The sequence below is a fragment of the Antedon mediterranea genome, chromosome 3 (genome assembly GCF_964355755.1).
Source record: "Antedon mediterranea chromosome 3, ecAntMedi1.1, whole genome shotgun sequence".
Lineage (NCBI taxonomy): Eukaryota > Metazoa > Echinodermata > Crinoidea > Comatulida > Antedonidae > Antedon > Antedon mediterranea.
Window position 1 is genome coordinate 7,553,809 of NC_092672.1, and position 19,473 is coordinate 7,573,281.

The 19,473-nt window shown below is 31.5% G+C and overlaps 1 protein-coding gene across 8 annotated transcripts in view; it reads left to right on the forward strand.

Moving 5' to 3' along the window:
* Nucleotides 1-19,473, forward strand: part of LOC140044732 (agrin-like) — an 83,810-nt gene that overhangs the window by 48,033 nt on the left and 16,304 nt on the right. For 5 of the 8 annotated variants that reach the window (XM_072089362.1, XM_072089364.1, XM_072089369.1 and 2 more), the window contains exons 4-18: nucleotides 1,842-2,066; nucleotides 4,789-5,010; nucleotides 10,022-10,225; nucleotides 10,686-10,904; nucleotides 11,767-11,973; nucleotides 12,525-12,725; nucleotides 13,076-13,108; nucleotides 14,693-14,725; nucleotides 16,181-16,426; nucleotides 16,671-16,823; nucleotides 17,870-17,962; nucleotides 18,111-18,272; nucleotides 18,730-18,864; nucleotides 18,982-19,212; nucleotides 19,310-19,402. In XM_072089362.1, coding sequence (XP_071945463.1) covers nucleotides 1,842-2,066; nucleotides 4,789-5,010; nucleotides 10,022-10,225; nucleotides 10,686-10,904; nucleotides 11,767-11,973; nucleotides 12,525-12,725; nucleotides 13,076-13,108; nucleotides 14,693-14,725; nucleotides 16,181-16,426; nucleotides 16,671-16,823; nucleotides 17,870-17,962; nucleotides 18,111-18,272; nucleotides 18,730-18,864; nucleotides 18,982-19,212; nucleotides 19,310-19,402 — 2,457 coding nt within the window. The remainder of the gene's footprint in view (nucleotides 1-1,841; nucleotides 2,067-4,788; nucleotides 5,011-10,021; nucleotides 10,226-10,685; nucleotides 10,905-11,766; nucleotides 11,974-12,524; nucleotides 12,726-13,075; nucleotides 13,109-14,692; nucleotides 14,726-16,180; nucleotides 16,427-16,670; nucleotides 16,824-17,869; nucleotides 17,963-18,110; nucleotides 18,273-18,729; nucleotides 18,865-18,981; nucleotides 19,213-19,309; nucleotides 19,403-19,473) is intronic. The other 3 variants (XM_072089366.1, XM_072089367.1, XM_072089368.1) reach the window with 3 other exon arrangements.

Genomic DNA, 19,473 nt, shown 5'->3' on the forward strand with positions numbered 1-19,473 from the left:
TATGGTTAAAAAGATATACCCAATTATGTACAAAATATCAATGATTTTGTTGACTGTTTTGGACCACTTTTAGCTTTTAATAAAATAATAGAAAACATAGAAACCAATGTCTTCGACTTCCTATCTATTTTTTCGTATTGTTTTTTAATGTAACTTTTGAACGCCTTGTCCGATTTAAAAAATTTAAAAAGCATTGTCATTGTCTTTCAATTCTGCTTCATATGGTATCATTTCCAAGTTCATAGGGTGTCAATCAATTTTTCACCTGAAATCCCTAATTGAACAACAAGATAATATATTATATTTCAACCTATTCAATAAATAGCACATTTAAGTGTAAATACACCCTTAATGTCTATCAAAGTAAACTGCACATTTAAGTGTAAATACACCCTTAATGTCTATCAAAGTAAACTGCTCATTTAAGTGTAAATACACCCTTAATGTCTATCAAAGTAAACTGCTCATTTAAGTGTAAATACACCCTTAATGTCTATCAAAGTAAACTGCTCATTTAAGTGTAAATACACCCTTAATGTCTATCAAAGTAAACTGCACATTTAAGTGTAAATACACCCTTAATGTCTATCAAAGTAAACTGCTCATTTAAGTGTAAATACACCCTTAATGTCTATCAAAGTAAACTGCTCATTTAAGTGTAAATACACCCTTAATGTCTGTCAAAGTAAACTGCACATTCAAGTGTAAATACACCCTTTAATGTCTATCAAAGTAAACTGCACATTCAAGTGTAAATACACCTCAATTTTTTATCCCAATAAACAGCACAGTGTAAATTCACCCTTCATGTCTATCAACGTAAACTACACATTTATGTATTCCCTAATAACTATCCAAGTAAACATCACATTTAAGTGATACCTAAACACAAGTAATGTGCACATTTAAATGTTACCCCTAAATCTCAGTAAACATCACAATTTGTAAACACACAGTAACAATTTGACAAATTATAAAATATTGGTGTGTGTATTACCTATTCAAACTGAGACAGTATAATTGAATACATTATTAACCACCATGTCTATAGACCTACTGCTAATCAATCTTCTATTCAATTACCTCATTACAAGTGCACTCTCTTCATGTAATGAACGAATAAGAAATACCTATAGTGGAACCCTTTCAACTTAATTGCAAGCTTAACACTAATATCGTTTAATAATCTCACTTGAGTGCTCTTGTAGCTTGCACCTGGGTCAAAGTTCGTAGAATCCCGACACCCGGCAAGAAGTCCAATTAACAGTGTATTGATCCACTTAAATTAACCAACGTTTCATTGGATATTGTCGAGACTTTATTAATTATCCGTCACACGATGTTTAGACACTGTTGAGAGTGCTAAATTGTTACACTTGTAAACGAAAATGTACATTTAAACAGTATCGTAACAGTACAGTCTTTCTCTTTAAAATCATACGGGAAGAAGAATAAAGAACTTAAACAATAATGTATTGACTTGTGATCGCTGCATGGATGCTGAGACAAAAAAAATTGATGGATTGTTCTAACCTAGCAGCACTAATTGGAAGATTAACAAAGAGTAGTGAGAAGCGGATAAATTAATAAACGCTGCCTAGTGCCAGACCTTTCACAAAGAGCATTAGTACATGTAGTATGTGTAATAGAATATGTATGTTCGTATTTGCATATCAAAGTCCATGGACTTGTAGGTGAATTAACTCATGAGACTGCAGTAGACTTTGCACTTTTTTTTGTTTAGTGGTGCAAGTTTATACCCCATACGGTTTGTCACTAAATCACAATGGTAGCCAGCGTTCTTCCAGTAGTTATAACCTGCGTTTCAATATGCCTTTCAGAATTTGGTAACCCCTGCGACAATAAGAACTGCGAGTTTGGTGCCGAGTGCATGCTCACGCAGGATGGCTCCGCTGCTAAATGTGTCTGCCCCCAAGACTGTGATTTGTCAGATCACTCAGTGGTTTGTGGAAGTGATGGAACTAGTTACTCAAATGAATGCTCTCTAACTCTTAGTGGCTGTGTTCAAAAGAAATCTATTGAGGTGGTTTACAAAGGCGAATGCAGTAAGTAACAATTTTTTTTCAATTTCTTTAGGAAAAATAACTTTCAATCTTAGATACCTACTAAGTACTAATTATTAAATAACCTACTGTACTATTAAATTTAGTGATGTACTGTAGGTACCAAAGTAGTGTGGGTATGGAAGCAGGTGTCAAGATTGGCCACCATGTTTCAAATTAATCTGGAGGCCTTAACAGCCTATGTAAAGAACATACAGATACAGTATACCAACATTTAAAGTATAATTGCAGTGAGAAAATATCATTTGACAAAACAAAGAATATTTATGAAAGTGATCATGTCAAAATTATATTATACAGAAGTTACTGCAGTAACCACATTTTTTTACTGCAATAACAGTATGTATTACCAATAAAAAAAACTTGCTAAAACAAGCTAAAACAAAATGTAATGACTGATTATAAGGCAGATTAAATTTAGATGCTTGCCAGTAACTAAAATTATGATAATTAAACAATTGTATGTTTTGTTCTGTTTTCATATTGTTTTATATAAACTTGAAATGCAACATCAGTAGTATCAGCATTTAATTAGTACCAAAATAATATGTTGAATAATAGTCATATTCTGAAGATCAAGGTTATATAGTAGCTAGCCTACTTTGGATTCCATACAAAGTATACACATTGTTTTCGTTGCACTATGCCGTTTTTGTTTTAGCTCCATTTACACACAGCCACAAGAAATAGCCAATCAGTGATCATAAATGGATTTGCAGATTAACATTTTAAAAAGATGATATTTAATTTTAGCTGTGGATGATATGAAAATATGTCAGGTCTCCAGAGAGGTATCACTTGATTCGTAGGCTATCCTACTAACTACAAATCTGAGTTAATCGTGTAAATGGGCTGCAACTGAACTGTTTTTACAGTTTATGATATGACAGTTTATACATTTCTAACTGTTCAGTTATTTATTTTGTTTGTCCCATTTCCAAAACACTAAAGCTCTGTCTACACTATCAAACTAGTTTGATGCCCAAATATGACAGTGATATGCTCAAATATAGTAAAAAAACATTGTAAATATTGTCTGTATTTGATTTTAAAGTTTCATTGTAAGTTTTTTTCTATGAAGGTTTTTAATCTATTGCTAAAAAAACAGGACCATAATGTAAAACAGGTGCCAATACCTGATATGTTTTTATCCTGTCTAAATATGCTTTAAATAAAAATTTAAAAAATAAATAAATAAAATATGACATCATCATATCTTATATAGGCACATGAAGTTTGATAGTGTAGACAGAGCTTTTGAACAATTATTATTTTAAAATAATGTTCTATTAAATCTGAACAAATTGTTTTTAAAGTAGTTCCAAAAAATGTTATCCAATCATCAGACCAGGAATAAAATAGGAAAACAATTATCAAGATTTTTATATATTTTAATACCATCTTCTAATACTCTTTTGGTCACTTAGGGACTATAAGAGCTTGTTAAGAGACACATTCTACTACCTGTACTGATAACTACAAATTGATTAGAAAATGCTAGAAGCAGGTAGAAGCTATGCATGTCATTCTCATCAATAACACTGGCTATGAACGTGACTTGTCTAAATGTTTGTAAATACCAGAATACTACAATACTAATTAATCTGTCAATTTACACTAGGTAAATGAATTATTGATGAAACGAGCCAATTAAATATAAAATGATGTTAATTCAACTTCATCTTTTCAGTAAATATTGTATTTAATGTGTTCTTTTCAATTTAATATAAAACACTTATAAGTTACATTGCTATGGTACCTCTAACATTTACCGTAATACATTATAGGGTGCAGGTTGGTGACATTTTTGCCAAATGGCGCCCCATACATCATGTCCATAATTGCGTCCCATACATCATGTCCATAATAATACTTTTCATGAAAGTAACATACCTTTTATTTTATTTTAAAAAAAATAATTTTGTCATCTGCTTAAAATTATCAGCAAAATAAAATTATTTATTAACTAAACTAAAATTTAATGGTTTTATTAATGTGACAGATTTGGTTAATGTCTGACAAAGGCCACTATTATTTCCTTTTAAATACAATTTCTATCATCACCTTATCATTTCGGTAAATCTTTTAATAACCCGCAGCTATTTCATCAGAATATATTGATTACAAAGGACAAATTGGACTTTTACAAGAAGCATAATCATGTATGTACGTGAATGATGATAAAGTGACGAGACCTTGCTTATCAAAATAAGACTCTAGCTTACATTAATGTTGACACCTGCTATACTATAGACTATATATTTCACAACGATGTCATATTGTGAAATTAGCAAATCATAGTTTATTGATTTCATAGTGCTGTGTTCACATTTAAATAAACAATTGGAAGTGTTTATAAAGCTTGTTATTCCTAACAATATTCGATAATTGTTTTTAATAGATATTTTAAGCTCATTATGGGATAAAAGGTCTGATTTAAAAAGCTCTCCAAAAAACTTCTGGCCTGTGAGCCATAGAATGACTCTTGGAAGTTCTAGATGTTTTATCATATTATATATAAATAAAAAGGAAAATTGTCAACATGAATAATACAAATTTAAAATTGGACTCTATTATTCTTTTAATTCACTCACATGGAACATTTATTTTATTTTTAAATTTTGTTCTTTATTAATTATAACTGTTTGTCAAATCATTGCTGCACAGTCCCAATAATTGTGTTATATAAATACATTTTTTTCAGATCCTTGTGAACAATTCCGATGCAGCCCTGGAGTATGTGGGATAGATGAGGACCGATCACCCTACTGTCGGTGCGACATGGAGTGTGATCAATTACCAAAGGCTGAAGTATGTGCAAATGATTGGAAGATATACAATAATACATGTGAAATTGAAAAAGCAGCTTGTGAATCACATATGGACTTATTCCCTCTTAATAATGGAGAGTGTTACAAAGTTGAAAGTAAGTTATTTGGTAATTTTAAATATTCATCTGGTTTGAAGTACTTTTAGAATTTGTCTGAAAAATACAATTGGAATAAAAGACTTTAAGGTAAAAATTGAATGAATAACCAATGTTTCCTATTGAGAAAGTCAAGCGGCTAAGACAGGAGCGCCCTTTACTGTTTTGAGGCTGGCTGACTCACTCCTAGTTCTGGTGGTGGAACCAAAAACCGTAGGTCTAGTGTTCTCAGTTTGTCCGTGTGCAAAATAACTCAGTTCAGTATTCAAGACAAGTTGGGGGGAGGAGGGGTTGGTGTTACCCAGGTGAACTGACAAAATAGTCCCTGTTGAGTGGGATTACCACTTATCTGGACAGTGATTAATTTACTATTTATAATCCTTGGCCACATGTGCCAAAAGACATAAAATAAGAAAAATAAAAAAATTCTTTAAAATGTATTCAATGCAAACCAGCCTATTTTCTTATTGTGTGTGGCATATTACAGGATAAAAAAGGACATCATGATCTTTAGTACCAAAAAATGGTCCCCTTTACAAACCGGGTGTCCCCTAAACAGGGGTTGGCCATAGTACAAGTGTCCCATGTTCATTTCATGGGAAATTATCGGATCCCTTAATATAGTGGTGTTCCCTGTATGTGGTGTTCTAGTGTAGTTTCTTCTTTATATCTTTGACATTTTTAATATAAATTTACCCATTTGTTTTTCGTGTAAATTGTTATTGATTACTGAATTGATTAAATATTCCCATGTTCAGGTAAGTGTGAAAAAGTAAATTGCTTGCAAAATTTTCCTAGTAAATTTCTGAGTCATATGTTGATTTTCTCAAGCATCATTTACCGCAAGCCTTCGAACAGATCCAGCGTAAACGGCGGAGTCGCATGACCTAATGCTTAAAGTTCAATTATGTCAATATTGTCAACTGTTGGTGCTTGATCCGGCATCGTATTGTTAGTTTTAGTACTTTCACAGTATCTGTTAAGGTTTTCATGACTATTGGATAATATTGATAATTAACAGGTATGATTTAGTGGTCTATATTAAGAATTAATTCCATATGAAACATATACATACAATATAAAAGAAAAAAACATACAAAGTATTTAATATACAAAGCATTTAAAGAAATTAAAAAAAAATAAATTACAATTTCTTAAAAAAAAAAGAATAATCAAGATATTTTTGCACATTACCAGATGAGTATTGAAAAAGCTTCCATTAACAAGTTGGTTCCAATAGAAATGTTATGTCTTTTCAACAACAAAAAACGGACATGGTTGCATAGTTGATGGAAACCTACACAATCAATGCTGGGATTACTTTATAGCTGGCGGCCCTGCAGAGGCATTGTCATGCAATCTTGGACAAATCTAAATTCTATTTATTTTTCATTACTATATTTTACCAGAAGCAATCAGTATACTGTTGACATTATTATTATTATTATTATTATAAAATTATTATTTCATACGCATCCAACAGAGAGTAACTTGCAAATTAGGATGGATAAATAAACTATTTCACAAAAATTATATAATGCTTATAAAGAGTCTTATTTAAGGCTTAGGGAATGGAGTTGAAAGAGTTACCCCTGGCACTAGGTCAGTATTAAATCCGGGATCTTGGGATTGAAAAGCAAGTATGTTAACCACAAAGCTACAACTCCATATCAACAAAAACATTCTGAAATCAGAAGATAAAAAAGCTGAAATAAAAAAAAACATACACTCCGCCAAACAAAAACATTTTAAGCTGACACTGACCCAAAAAAAAATGGAAAAGAAAAACATCTGGGCTAGGGGAAATAATGGTTGGTTGTTATGTTAAAGTTAATGTATCTCTCGCATGACTGCTAAGTTGAATAAAGATATGATTGGAAAAACATGCATACATGATGGTCCATTGCAAACAAGGCATGCTCATTTCAAATAATGTGAACGCAGCTTTTTAAGTATCACTTTTTTTGTTATGATTAAATTTTAGATTATGCAATTATTCTATGCACATTCCCAAATGAGTTTTTTGAAATTTAGTATGAAAAGAAATTATTCCACTTGATTTCCGTTTTTTTTTTCTCTTTCAACAATTTTCAAATACTTGACGGTGTGGTTTGAATAACATAAGTTTATGTCCAGAAGAATTTGCATTCCAAGGTCTAGTTTTTTTCCTTTTTCATGATACACAATTTCCTGTATTCTGTTTTCTTTAAACTTATTTTTGGCGCTTTATTATTAAATTTCCCATCCGTCATCACTCTACAAATCATTGCCATCTATTCTCATACCAACATTTAAAGCTCTGTCTATACTATCAAACTTTATATGACAAAAAAATGTGATATGACCATATATGGAAACGATGATGTCATGTCACCACCATATCTGGGCATATCTGTACCATATTTGGGCATATCAGTACCATATCTGGGCATATCAGTACCATATTTGGGCATATCACACTTTTGTTGTCAGACTAATTTGATAGTGTAGACACGCTTTTTCTTTCTTCTAGATTATACTATACATACATGAACCATTTATATTGCAGCCTATCAAAAAGATCATCTTATCTTTAAGAAGACAATTTTTAAAGATATTATTAATAATATTATTTTTAAATTACTATTAAAAAACGTCCTTTATACACATTCCTTCAACAAAATGTCTAGTAGCAATATTAGATTATTTCATAAATCTGACAAATTAATTTCCCTTCGATTTTGAATCCAATTATTAGATATATATATATTAGATATATATATTGCTTTTCATTATTTATGAGTAATTTATGAGTAATTTTCAATGTACGCATATTTCAATTTCAATTTATGTTGAGACTTGGATTATTTATACAATTGAAATTAAGATTATTAACCTATTTGCAAATTACTATTATTTTGACTGTAGTATTTCTTTCACTGTTATTGTTCATGGAGCAATTTTCAATGTTGCTTACATTTTATAAGCTATACAAATTGTTAGTATGTAGTATGACATCAATCTTTAATCAATATCAATCTCACTGAATTTTAGCTTTTTTTGTATTTAACAATTAAGTGCAAAAGAAAATTTTTATTTATATACTGTATGGTAATAAAATATTATATTATGTTATTACCATATTCAATATTATATTGAACAATTAAAGTAATGATCAATAGTAACACCATTGAATACATTTGATTGATTTTGATCATATGTTTTTAAATTTCTAAATTTTGGTTCATTTTGAACAATTGCCACTATAAATATAACCTGAACAGTGAATATTGAATTATTTTAAAAACATGTTCCATTATTAATAATTAAAGACCTTTTCAAAAATAAATATGAAAAAAAAAAAAATGATTGGTGCCTGGCTTACCTGGATAAACTGACATAGGCCTTTTCCCTTCAGAAGGAAGAAAACACAATTAGAGACTTTTGAAACCATACCAAATTACAAAACATATTTGTTTTAACCCAAACTACCTAATTCGAACTAAATTGCATGTTGTTGTTGAAATATTACTCTAATAAAATACTGACTTTTAAAAACTGATTCAGCATTTTATCTACAAAATAAGATATTAGAAAATTGATGTGTACTGTAGGTCACATAGTTTGCTCGTTATGGTAACGAGTATCTGAAGCATTAATCGTCGCTCACTGATGCAACATTAAAGTCCCCATCTGTTACCCTGATGATTGACATAAGAAGATATTCTTTGGCTCAATATCAAACATATTTCATTACTTCAAACGTATATATTTCTGGTAAGGATTACATAAAATATTTGATTAAATTTGTCATTTGTCTTATAATATTACAATATACATAAATCAAATTCTAGGTCAAGATTTTTATTCACCCATGATTTTAATTTTTTTTATAGTAAACTAAAAGAAATTTCTAACAATAAAACAACAAAATCATACATATTAAATAGTGTGGACCAGTAGACCTAAAGATGAGAAATTCTATGACCTACTGTACTCTCTCACTGTCAGATGTTATAGCATGAAAGGCAGCCTAAATATTTTTCACCCACTCATGAATTCAATATAGTGGACTACCAGTTAGTTTTGTGATTAAGGTACTTGCAACTCTTTCAACTCCACCTTCTAAGCCTCAAATAAGTATAAAATTAGCATGGTTTATAAGCGCAATAAATTATAAATTAGTTTATCCATCCTGTAATTGGTGAGTGGCTTACTGTTGGATGTGTATTAAAGAAGAAAGTATGTTTTACTATAAATTATAGGTACAGAACATTTTCACCAACTCTTAGTAAATTCACTCTTTCAACTCCACATTCTAAGCCTCAAATAAGACTTACTTTATTATATAAGCACGATAAATTATAAAATAGTTTATATCCATCCTGTAATTGGTGAGTTGATTGCTGTTGGATGTGTATGAAAGAAGAAAGTATGTGTGTTTTACTATAAATTATAGGTACAGAACATGTTTTCACCAACTCTTAATAAATTCAAATATATTTTGAGGAGTTTCACCAAGCCTTGTCTATTCACAATAATCTATACTGTAGTTCTCACTGCCTGCTGTTGTAAATACTACTGAATACAGTATACAAATTAAGTAAATATGAACAGTAAAACATCACCCACTTAAACAGCCTAAGGGTATAATTCCTTACATTGGAATGGCAAACATAGCTGTCATTAAATAACTCATTATGTGAATATTAATTGATTAATTTACAAGGTAAATTGAATATTCTGTTGTTACATGATTGAAATACAACATTAAATATTTTAAGTCACTTTGCACCTGCTTCAGTACAATACGGTGTATTGACTTGTGTTTTGTATACTATGCGTTTCATACTGTTAAACCTTAAAACAGTAGGCCTACCTTGATATTAGCAAAAATATTAAATATAATATTGTAGAATTAGCGGTGCTGCAATTGCCACTATCGTTATGGCATACATGTTTGGGGATTGGTACAGTCAGTATTCGTAAATTAATAATATATACAATATTTCTATTTAAATATTCATTTCAGATCCATGTTTAAACTGGGTATGCCCATTCAGCCCATGTATTGTTGATGTTAACGGTGATCCAATGTGTGCCTGTCCTGTGTGTGCAGACATATATGAACCAGTGTGCAGTACAGACGGAAATACATATCACAGTGAATGTCAGTTTGACAGAGAACGTTGTGTAAATGCCATTGAGATGGCCATAGTATCTGAGGGTGAATGCGGTGAGTTTTTAAAATAATAAATTAATAATAAAATCAGTAATTTAAACATTTAAATATTAATTAATTGTTTCATATTATGTTCAAGTAGCTTTGCATCAAAAAGTGAAGTTAGTTGGTAAGATGTTTTTCCCTATTTGAATAGTTAAAGAATGAATATTATGTCGGTGCAGTATATCTATACCCCCTGCTTCCTTTAGCTTGAATCTAACCATAGCTATCAGCATAAGCTTGGTGGTCTTGAGGTATAATAAATCATTTTAAGCTCATTTGTTCAAGTCCCACTTTAGAGTTACTTACATGGTTGTGTTCTCAATGTAAGTATATTAAAAGGATCTTTAGTTTCTGCTACGACTTTATAAACATAATTGTCAACACATGCCTACTAATCAAATAGTGTTGTGGTTGCATCAGTGCTATGATTTTAACCCCAAACCATATTTGTATTTGTCTTTAAATTCAGTGACTGACAAGGCAGCTTTGTGTCTAGAACATCTCTGTGACTTTGGTTACTGTATTGTAGAGGGCGGCAAACCAGTTTGCAAATGCGACATGATGTGTCCTGTAATGTATAAACCAGTTTGTGGAAGCGATGGTATGTCTTATGGTAGTGGCTGTGAACTTTATCAAGCAGCCTGTGAACTGAAGATGGATATTGTTATTGCATACGAAGGTCTATGCGGTAAGGACTGGTTTGCACTTTTTGGAAGTGTTGTACAAGGTCTCCCAATAATCGTGGGAGTGATCTTCTATTTTCCACTTAAGATGCAAGTTTTCTTGATTGTTTTAAATATACTAAAAATCATCCTGATAGTACATAAATTAACAAATTAGTCCCTAATACTAGATTCATATTTTATTAGTCCAGTCTTTTCTTCCTTAATTAAAAGTGAAAAATGTATTGCCAATATATTTTCCATAAAGCACATCAGCTTACTGTAGAGCCTATGTTATTGTTACTTTTTCCGGCCACGATTTACTATAAAAATGATATATATAATATCTATATAATATAACTGTTATTAACTTATTGTTTAATGTATTTTAAAATCTATGGTTTGGCCATGTTTTATAAAGTCTCCCAATATTTACAATTGTTCTCAAGTTTGGATCTTGAAACATTGAGATTTCAACTAAGAAACTCCATAGTACAAGTCTATAATCACACATCCTTGAAACCTTATTGATAAAGCAAGCAATAGTTACAATTAGTACACATTTTACTCACCTGGCCTAAGATTAAATTTGTTTAGCTACCATCTTTTATATTTGATGGCAATCTAGTTTTATTGCATATAACATCACTCAGTTTAACTACACATTGTATTTTATTTTATACAAAGCACAGTTGTTTTCAATCTTCTCTATCTACCTTTCCTGACTATTTTAGTGTCATACATCTTTACATAATATAAAAACAAATGCAAACTTTCCTATTCACTTTTTTTATTCAGTTTGTACTATTCTGTTAGTAAATACTTGAACAGTGCTCATCCATTTTAGATAGCACTAGTAGGCCTACAATGGAATCTATTTTATTTCAGAGGGTTGTGAGCAACATGAGTGCGAGTATGGTGCCATCTGTGAGATGACCATAGATGGACCTAAGTGCGTCTGTTCAGAAGGATGCATAGAAGTCCAGGCCCCAGTGTGTGGTTCTGATGGAGTCACGTACAGTAATGAATGTGTACTACGTGTAGAAGCTTGTAAAACCGAAGCAAATACATCCGTGGCATCACTGGGTCTTTGTGGTAAGCACTGCACTATAAAATGTTCACACTCACTCAGTAACAGCATCACATTTAATATTCATTTAGCTTCTATCACGTTTTTATTTATATTTCACTTTGGTTCTTTTACCTAAACATAAAGCTTGGTTCTCAATAGGAAGCAATTCAAAGACGTAAGCGCAACGCATGTTTATTAAAAAAAATCATAACACAATTGAACATCCAAACTGTCGCTTGTGATTGGTCAACTCACTTGAGATGTTTTTACATCCTTGCATTGCGTCCTGTGTTGGATCCAAGCTTAAATTCTTTAATAAATTTACTGCAGTAGTAGTGTGTACTGCAGTAACCTATTTGCTATAACTATTACTGGAACTTCCATTGAAATAATGCATTAATGTTTCATACTTTTTTTGGTTTTCTTACTTTACAGTAATAACAATGGCACTAAAGCTTGGTGATGATTGTTTGCCTTTAAGTAAAAGGTGTTTGGTTCAATTTACTCATATACCTACTGTAATATTTTTGATGTATAATGGAATAAAGCTACTACCATTGTTAATTTCTTATAGATGAATGTGCTGATGTCACCTGCGAGTTTGGAGCTGAGTGTGATCGAGGAATGTGTCAATGCCAGACAGTCTGCCCTTTGAACTTCCAACCAATATGTGGTGAGGATGGCAAGACTTATGATAATGAGTGTTCAATGAAACTGGCAAGTTGTGAAACAAAGAAAAACATTCTTAAAGATTTTGATGGAAGGTGTGAACAAGGTGAGTATCTAAATAAGTTTGTATTGAAAAAACTAATGTTAACACCTTATCACAATCAACAGTCCTGTACAGTGGTTACTCACGCGAAACTGTGGGAGGAGAAAATTAGAGTTGAAAAAAAATACCATTTGGAAAATTCCAGTTAGAACCAGTTTACATGTAATTTGGAATTACAGGAATTGTCTCCTTCCAGAGTTACAGGTATCAATTGGAAACTGTTTCCTGTATTAACTTGCAATTTTGTTTAGGTGCTGATAGATTTACGATTGCGGAGTTTGTTATGTGTCTTTGCATAGATTAGGTCATTATTAATTGTATATTTACTAGTTACTTTGCATTTATTTACACAGACGGTGATGATGAGGATGACTTCAGTGGTTCTGGTATTTATCATGTTAACATATTAAATGTCTTGGGATTCTTGCTTTAATTCTTGATGGGCTTAAGCTTGCTTTAGATATGCACAGCACATCAATGCAATTCAATCTCTTTATTTATCTCATAAAAAAAACAAATAATACACATAATAAAGAGGAGTAAAATAAATTTAAAGAAGGTAGACCTCCAGGAAACCCCAAGGAGCTTGTGATAGAAGAAAAAAAAAGTTACAAAAGATAAATATAATAAAAAGCCTGAATCTTCTAATATAAAATACAAAACATGCATCAATTCCTGCAAATTTTGTTTTTTGCATACAAATTAGGCTGTGGGGTTGCCTGAAAGATATCACAGAATATTTTGGGTTTTTTACATAGCTTCAGCTGTGTATCCAGATTTCAAATTTTTTAATTTTAAATAGAAAAGAACCAAAACTTTGAGATTGTTGGAAGTTTTATTATAAGATTTAAGACCTTACTAAACTTAACACAAATTCTCCAAAAAAGAAAATTTCCACAAAATTTGTAATCATTAATTACTAATCGATACAGTACACTACTGTCTGATGTATTGGCATGCATATGGTAAACACATCAAATACAAGTTCATTGAGAAGCTATAAGTGATTTCCCTTGTGGAAGATAAAACGTATGTTACTTCTAATGAATATATTCTCAGACGTTTTTGCATCTTGTTGTCTTTATGTGCACTTGCATTGTGAATATAGTATGCCTACAGACTGGATTGTAATACTATAGGTTTTACACTTTTTTTTGCACAGGTTTTTATAAAAAAATCACAAACCCTTGTTCTTACACACATGCAATGATTAAGAGAATAAACAATTTATAGACAGACCTTTTGCTTGCAATTATTATTGAGGTATTTGACAAATTTCGAACATTTTGTTCTTTTTTCGGTTATGGTACTTTGTCTTTTGCTTTTTTTTTGGCTTGTTGGATAGTTTAGGATAGGAAATCGTGTGACATATGTGGAGATGTTCCCAATGCAAATAGAAAGTCACCTTTTTTATCTACGACAACCAACAAATTGGAGTGCCTTCCCAATTTCATCAGGGACATCTACACAATGTTGCTATTTATTATAGTGTAATTTTAACATGTAATACCGCAGTACATTAGGTCTATGTAAACATGGTATTGGCGTTTCGATGTGTAAATGTTAATGTACTGCTTTTATAGGAATATTAATATGTTGCTTAGTGAGAAATATCACAAATGTATGTATGGAATCGGCAATATTTAGCACCTGGTAATCCAGGTACTACATTAAACACTGTTAAGTTGGCACCTGTTGGATGGTCATGTGTTAAGATTAACACCTGGTAGATAGTGTTTGCACTAGTTTGCATTTGTGCTGCACATTTGAACTTGTCAATATGTGAATGGTGATTCTAAGTCCTAAAATGTGCTATCAGATAAAGTCTTAATTCAATATAACACATTAATAGTTTATTGTATTTTGTTTTATATAATTCTAAATTCACATCTATTAACAATAATTTGTTTTAAGTTAATTTATTTTGTTACTAACATTTAGTTTGTTTTCTTAATTTATTTTAAATTCAGGGTCTGGATCAGGATACGAAGGAAGTGGACTAGGTAGAGTAGCCACACTGTTAATTGTCCAAACACTGTCCTTGTCAAATTTGTCCAATTCCAATACTGTAGAGCTTGTATTTTTTTAATTCTCTAGTTTTGCCATTTTCGTAATTTTCATCATTTTTTAAGATAGTCAAATTACCATCCATTTTTACATTGATGCCTTTTCTTAAATTACCAACCAGATTTACAAAACCTTAAACAAGTCCGCAGATCTAAATTTTTACATTCCTACTTTCTGAAACAATTCTCTTCTTAAATAAGGGCATATAAAAGATACAGAGCTCTACAGTTCATTGCAGATCAAAATCAAAACATTCTGTTAAATTAAGAAATAATCCATAATTGTTTTGTTTATCGAGCTGTTTACTATCTGTTCTCTTGTTTATCATCTGTTTTATTGTTTGTCATAAGTTTAAAGTAGAGGTTGTGGATTATTGAATTTGTTGAATTAAATAGATTATTGTATTGCATTAAAGTAAAATTGTTTATTTTGTTGGACATTTACTTTTTTTTTAATTCTTGGTGCCTGTCAACAAGTTCTAATAATTAATACTCACTAAAGCTGGGTTCCCACTACAATGAAATACAATGTTGTATGCACTAATTGAATGACAAATTACTAGTTTTGCATTACATCCTTGTATTGTCTCAATTTGATATTTATCATTGACAAAAACAATATGTCCTTTGGTTTGGTAAAACTAATTGAATGTTTGTGTTATTTTATTCAATGTTGCTCAATTTCTGTGATGTGCTTGGTAACTCTAACTTTTCTCAAAATGTTGTTATTGTTGCTAAAGTACCTATAACACTACGCTATTTCTTGTGTAAATTCACTACATCATTTCAATCATATTTCACATACATTTACAAGCTTTCATTTTATTCTATATGTGGATAAAATAAGTTATTAAACCGTCTTTTTTATACCTTTTTTATTATTCAATAATTCATCTTTTTGTGTTTTCTTGTATGGTGTAATTTAATACTAAAAGGTATATCTAAACATAAAAATTAATCTGTAGGAGTAAAGTTTAAATCATGTTTATACCATTATCAATAAACCAGTTTGTTCCAGTATCAGTAAATCAATACAAGTTTAAAACAGATAAAGAAACCAGTTATACCAATATCAGTATCAACACTAGTTTATATCAGTATCAATACACCAGTTTATTCTAGTATCATTAACCAGTTTATTCTAGTATTAGTAAACCAGTTTATTCCAGTATCAGTAAACCAATACCAGTTTATGCCAGTATCAATAAACCAGTTTATGCCAGTATCAATAAACCAGTTTATGCCAGTATCAATAAACCAGTTTATGCCAGTATCAATAAACCAGTTTATGCCAGTATCAATAAACCAGTTTACGCCAGTATCATTCAATCAAAAGTCATCAAAATAAGTACAGTATATTTACACTTTAATAATGTCTTATTTTGAATCAAGGTTCTGGGTCTGGAGAAGATGATGGTTCAGGTAAACGTTGCGATACTAGGTACAACTGTTTTTATGGAACGTGCGAACAGACTGATGATGAGTTTGGTCGCTGTAGTTGCAAGTTTCGCTGTCCTCTTTTACGTGAACCTGTTTGCGGTTCAGATGGCAAGACATATGCTAGTGAATGTAACATGAGAGAGCATTCCTGCAAGAGCAGTAAATATATAGCTGCCACAAAGTATAGCTCTTGTGAAGGTAAAATTTATTTTCATAGCTCATATAACTGTATTCTTATACGGTAGAACCATTATTAGGGGGATACCGTCAGGACCAAACAAAGTTTCCCCTGAATGACGTGTCTCCTGATTAGGGGTTGGCTTTCCAAAGAAAGTGTCCTCTTAATATGGATGTTTAAAGCATTTCTTGCCTTCTTTCATTTCACAAGATCGTGTCTTCATAACAAGGGTGTCCTCTAGTAAATAAATATTTTATTTTGCAGAAGATTTTGGGGCCTGTGATGGTGAGACACCATTAAAGAGACCAGGTACTAATAAAGATCTGTACTGTGGACCAGAGGAAGGTTCTGATACCTGTCCTGAGAAAAGTTACTGTCATACCAATACAGAGAAAACATTTGCTAAATGCTGTCCAGGTGAGAATATTTTTTTATTGTGAATTGTTAATTATGATTAATCAATATATTGATTTTTGTAAAAATCAAAATTGATTGTTGTTGATATGGTAAATTGATAAGACCATTCAGCTACCATTAATGTTACTATCTTTAAAGTGATTTTAATAAGTACACTTCTTACTTAACATATTCATTGTGTATATATCAATAATATCTATTTTTTTATAATGATTTTCTTATAATTATTTTCTTATACAATGCATCATTTTTGTCATCTAGCTTTTCCAGGTTTGTTAAAATGACAGTGATACAGTTTTGCACAATATTTTCTGTGTTTCTATATTGTATGGTTCACCCACCTTAGTATAGTATGTAGTTTACTTGAGATGTGTGTCATCCTTACTGGGTAAAGTGATGTGACCTATTGTGTTATTTGTTTGATATATTGTAATACTGTTGTAAAATTATGAAGCCTTCCTCAAATAAAAAACGAACAACCATTGTACTTTGAGTCTTGGTGCCATACAGTGTATGATTGAGTGGCAGATATTATTTTGTGGTGAAAAAACTTCTTTGACCAGCAAACAACAAAGAACCTTATTAGTAGATAAAAGATTTTCCTAGTTTACCAGGTGTTGTTACCAGTTCTTGTGAGAGTATGTGGCTTATTGTGTATCAGAATGCTTTTGTCTGGAGCCGCCTAGTATTAAAACTACCTGTTTTGTTTAGTAAGGTTATTCCATTTGCCAGTCATCTCATAAATGGTTTGATGAATTCTTATATAGCTTTAGATGGTGGTTTTCAAGCACCATTTCGGATTTTCACACTGTGTTTCAACACATTCTGCTTTTTGGTAGCACCTAATTAATTGTTCTTCTATTTAATGTTGATAAAACTGCACTTCTGTTTCTGTTCTGTCAGAGATATGTTGATTTAACATGCACAATTTATTTAGTATGACTATTAAGATAAGGTTAATCACTTTAGCCACCATAATTTTAAGGAAATTCTATAAAATTATGAAAATATTAAGTGTTATTATTAAAATTTACTATTATTTTCAGAGGAAAAAACTCATGGATGCACAGAGTCTATGTATGGTTGCTGCCCAGATGGAAAAACTTCTGCAAGAGGAACAAACTTTGCAGGTTGTCCAAGTAAGTATGCATTTTAAATCTCCTAAAATGATTATTAGATTTGACTTAATACACTGGTTCTTGCAATCCCACCAAATATAAAACACCAAAAGCCATATGTGATTAAGGAATGAGAAACTACATTTTATTCATTATCATTTTTGTAAAGGCTTGTGCAAATGTAATGAGCTAGGATCCTATAGAAGAACATGTGACCCAACATCTTTCCAGTGTTCGTGTAAACCGGGTGTTGGTGGAAGCAGATGTGATCGGTGTGAACCAGGCTTCTGGGACTTCAGAGGAATTCAGAATGGAAATAGTGGTTGTCGAGGTAAATTATAGTTTACAATATACCTTTACTTTCAAAACTAAACATTTCTTTTGTATTCTTTATACCAGGTGACCTCTTTTGTACAAGACTTCCCCTCCCCCCCTCAGAGGGTCAGTACACAACTTACAAAACAATTGATACCATTCACAAAACACAGCACAACCAACCACCACACATCAAATGTTTACATATCTTTTAACTGTAAACCAAAATCTAGGAAGTTCACTATGCCATAGTACCAAGATTTCTCCAAAATTGTGCCACTGCCTATACTTGGAGACTTGGTTAAGAACGCAATGTTTTCCAATACTGTGTTTTGATAAAAATTCCAACTAGGTTTTGAATAACCTGATGATACGTTGTGTAATAAACTATTGTATGTATTGATGGCCTGCATGTCATGTGACACGCCCAAGTTTCAGCTTAATTTAAATGTACCAATATTATTATACTTTAGCCTGTAGTTGTCAGCCTGGTGGATCGATACGTGATGATTGTCATCAAATGACTGGACAGTGTCTATGTAAAGAATCTGTTATGGGAATGAAGTGTGATATCTGTCCATTTGAAGAAGTTATGACATCATCTGGATGTAAGTACAACATCTGAATTGTATTGTTTAACTTAACTTTCACTGTACTTGTATATAAGCATACAGTATAGGACATTTGAATACCTTATAATTAACTGACTTACTTTATTATTTTAGGTGAGTTACTGGAACCAGGTCAGGTGGTCAAATCATGTGATGAGCTAGAATGTCGTTATGGATGCAGTGAAGCAAGAGGTGTAGCAACATGCAAGTGTCCTGTTAGCTGTCCAGATGTTGGACCTGTTTGTGGAAGTGATGGAGCTACATACGCTAGCGAGTGCATGCTTGACCTGGTTGCGTGTCGAACCAATCAAAATCTGCGACTAGTATCAAGAGAAAAATGCAAAAGTAATAACATTTTGTAATTCTCCATTCTTTATGTCAAATGATTTAATAAACAATGCTTCAACTCACCAATAATTGATTATTGATTGTATTTATTCAGAACCTCCTCCATGCCCATCGACAAACTGCCAAGTACTGTGTCCACGCGGATTTGAACAAGATGAGAATGGATGCCAAACATGCAAATGCATTGGTAGGTTGTTTTATAATAATGTTTGCTCCAAAAGTTCTTATTAACATTTTGAACTATTAAAAATAAGTTTT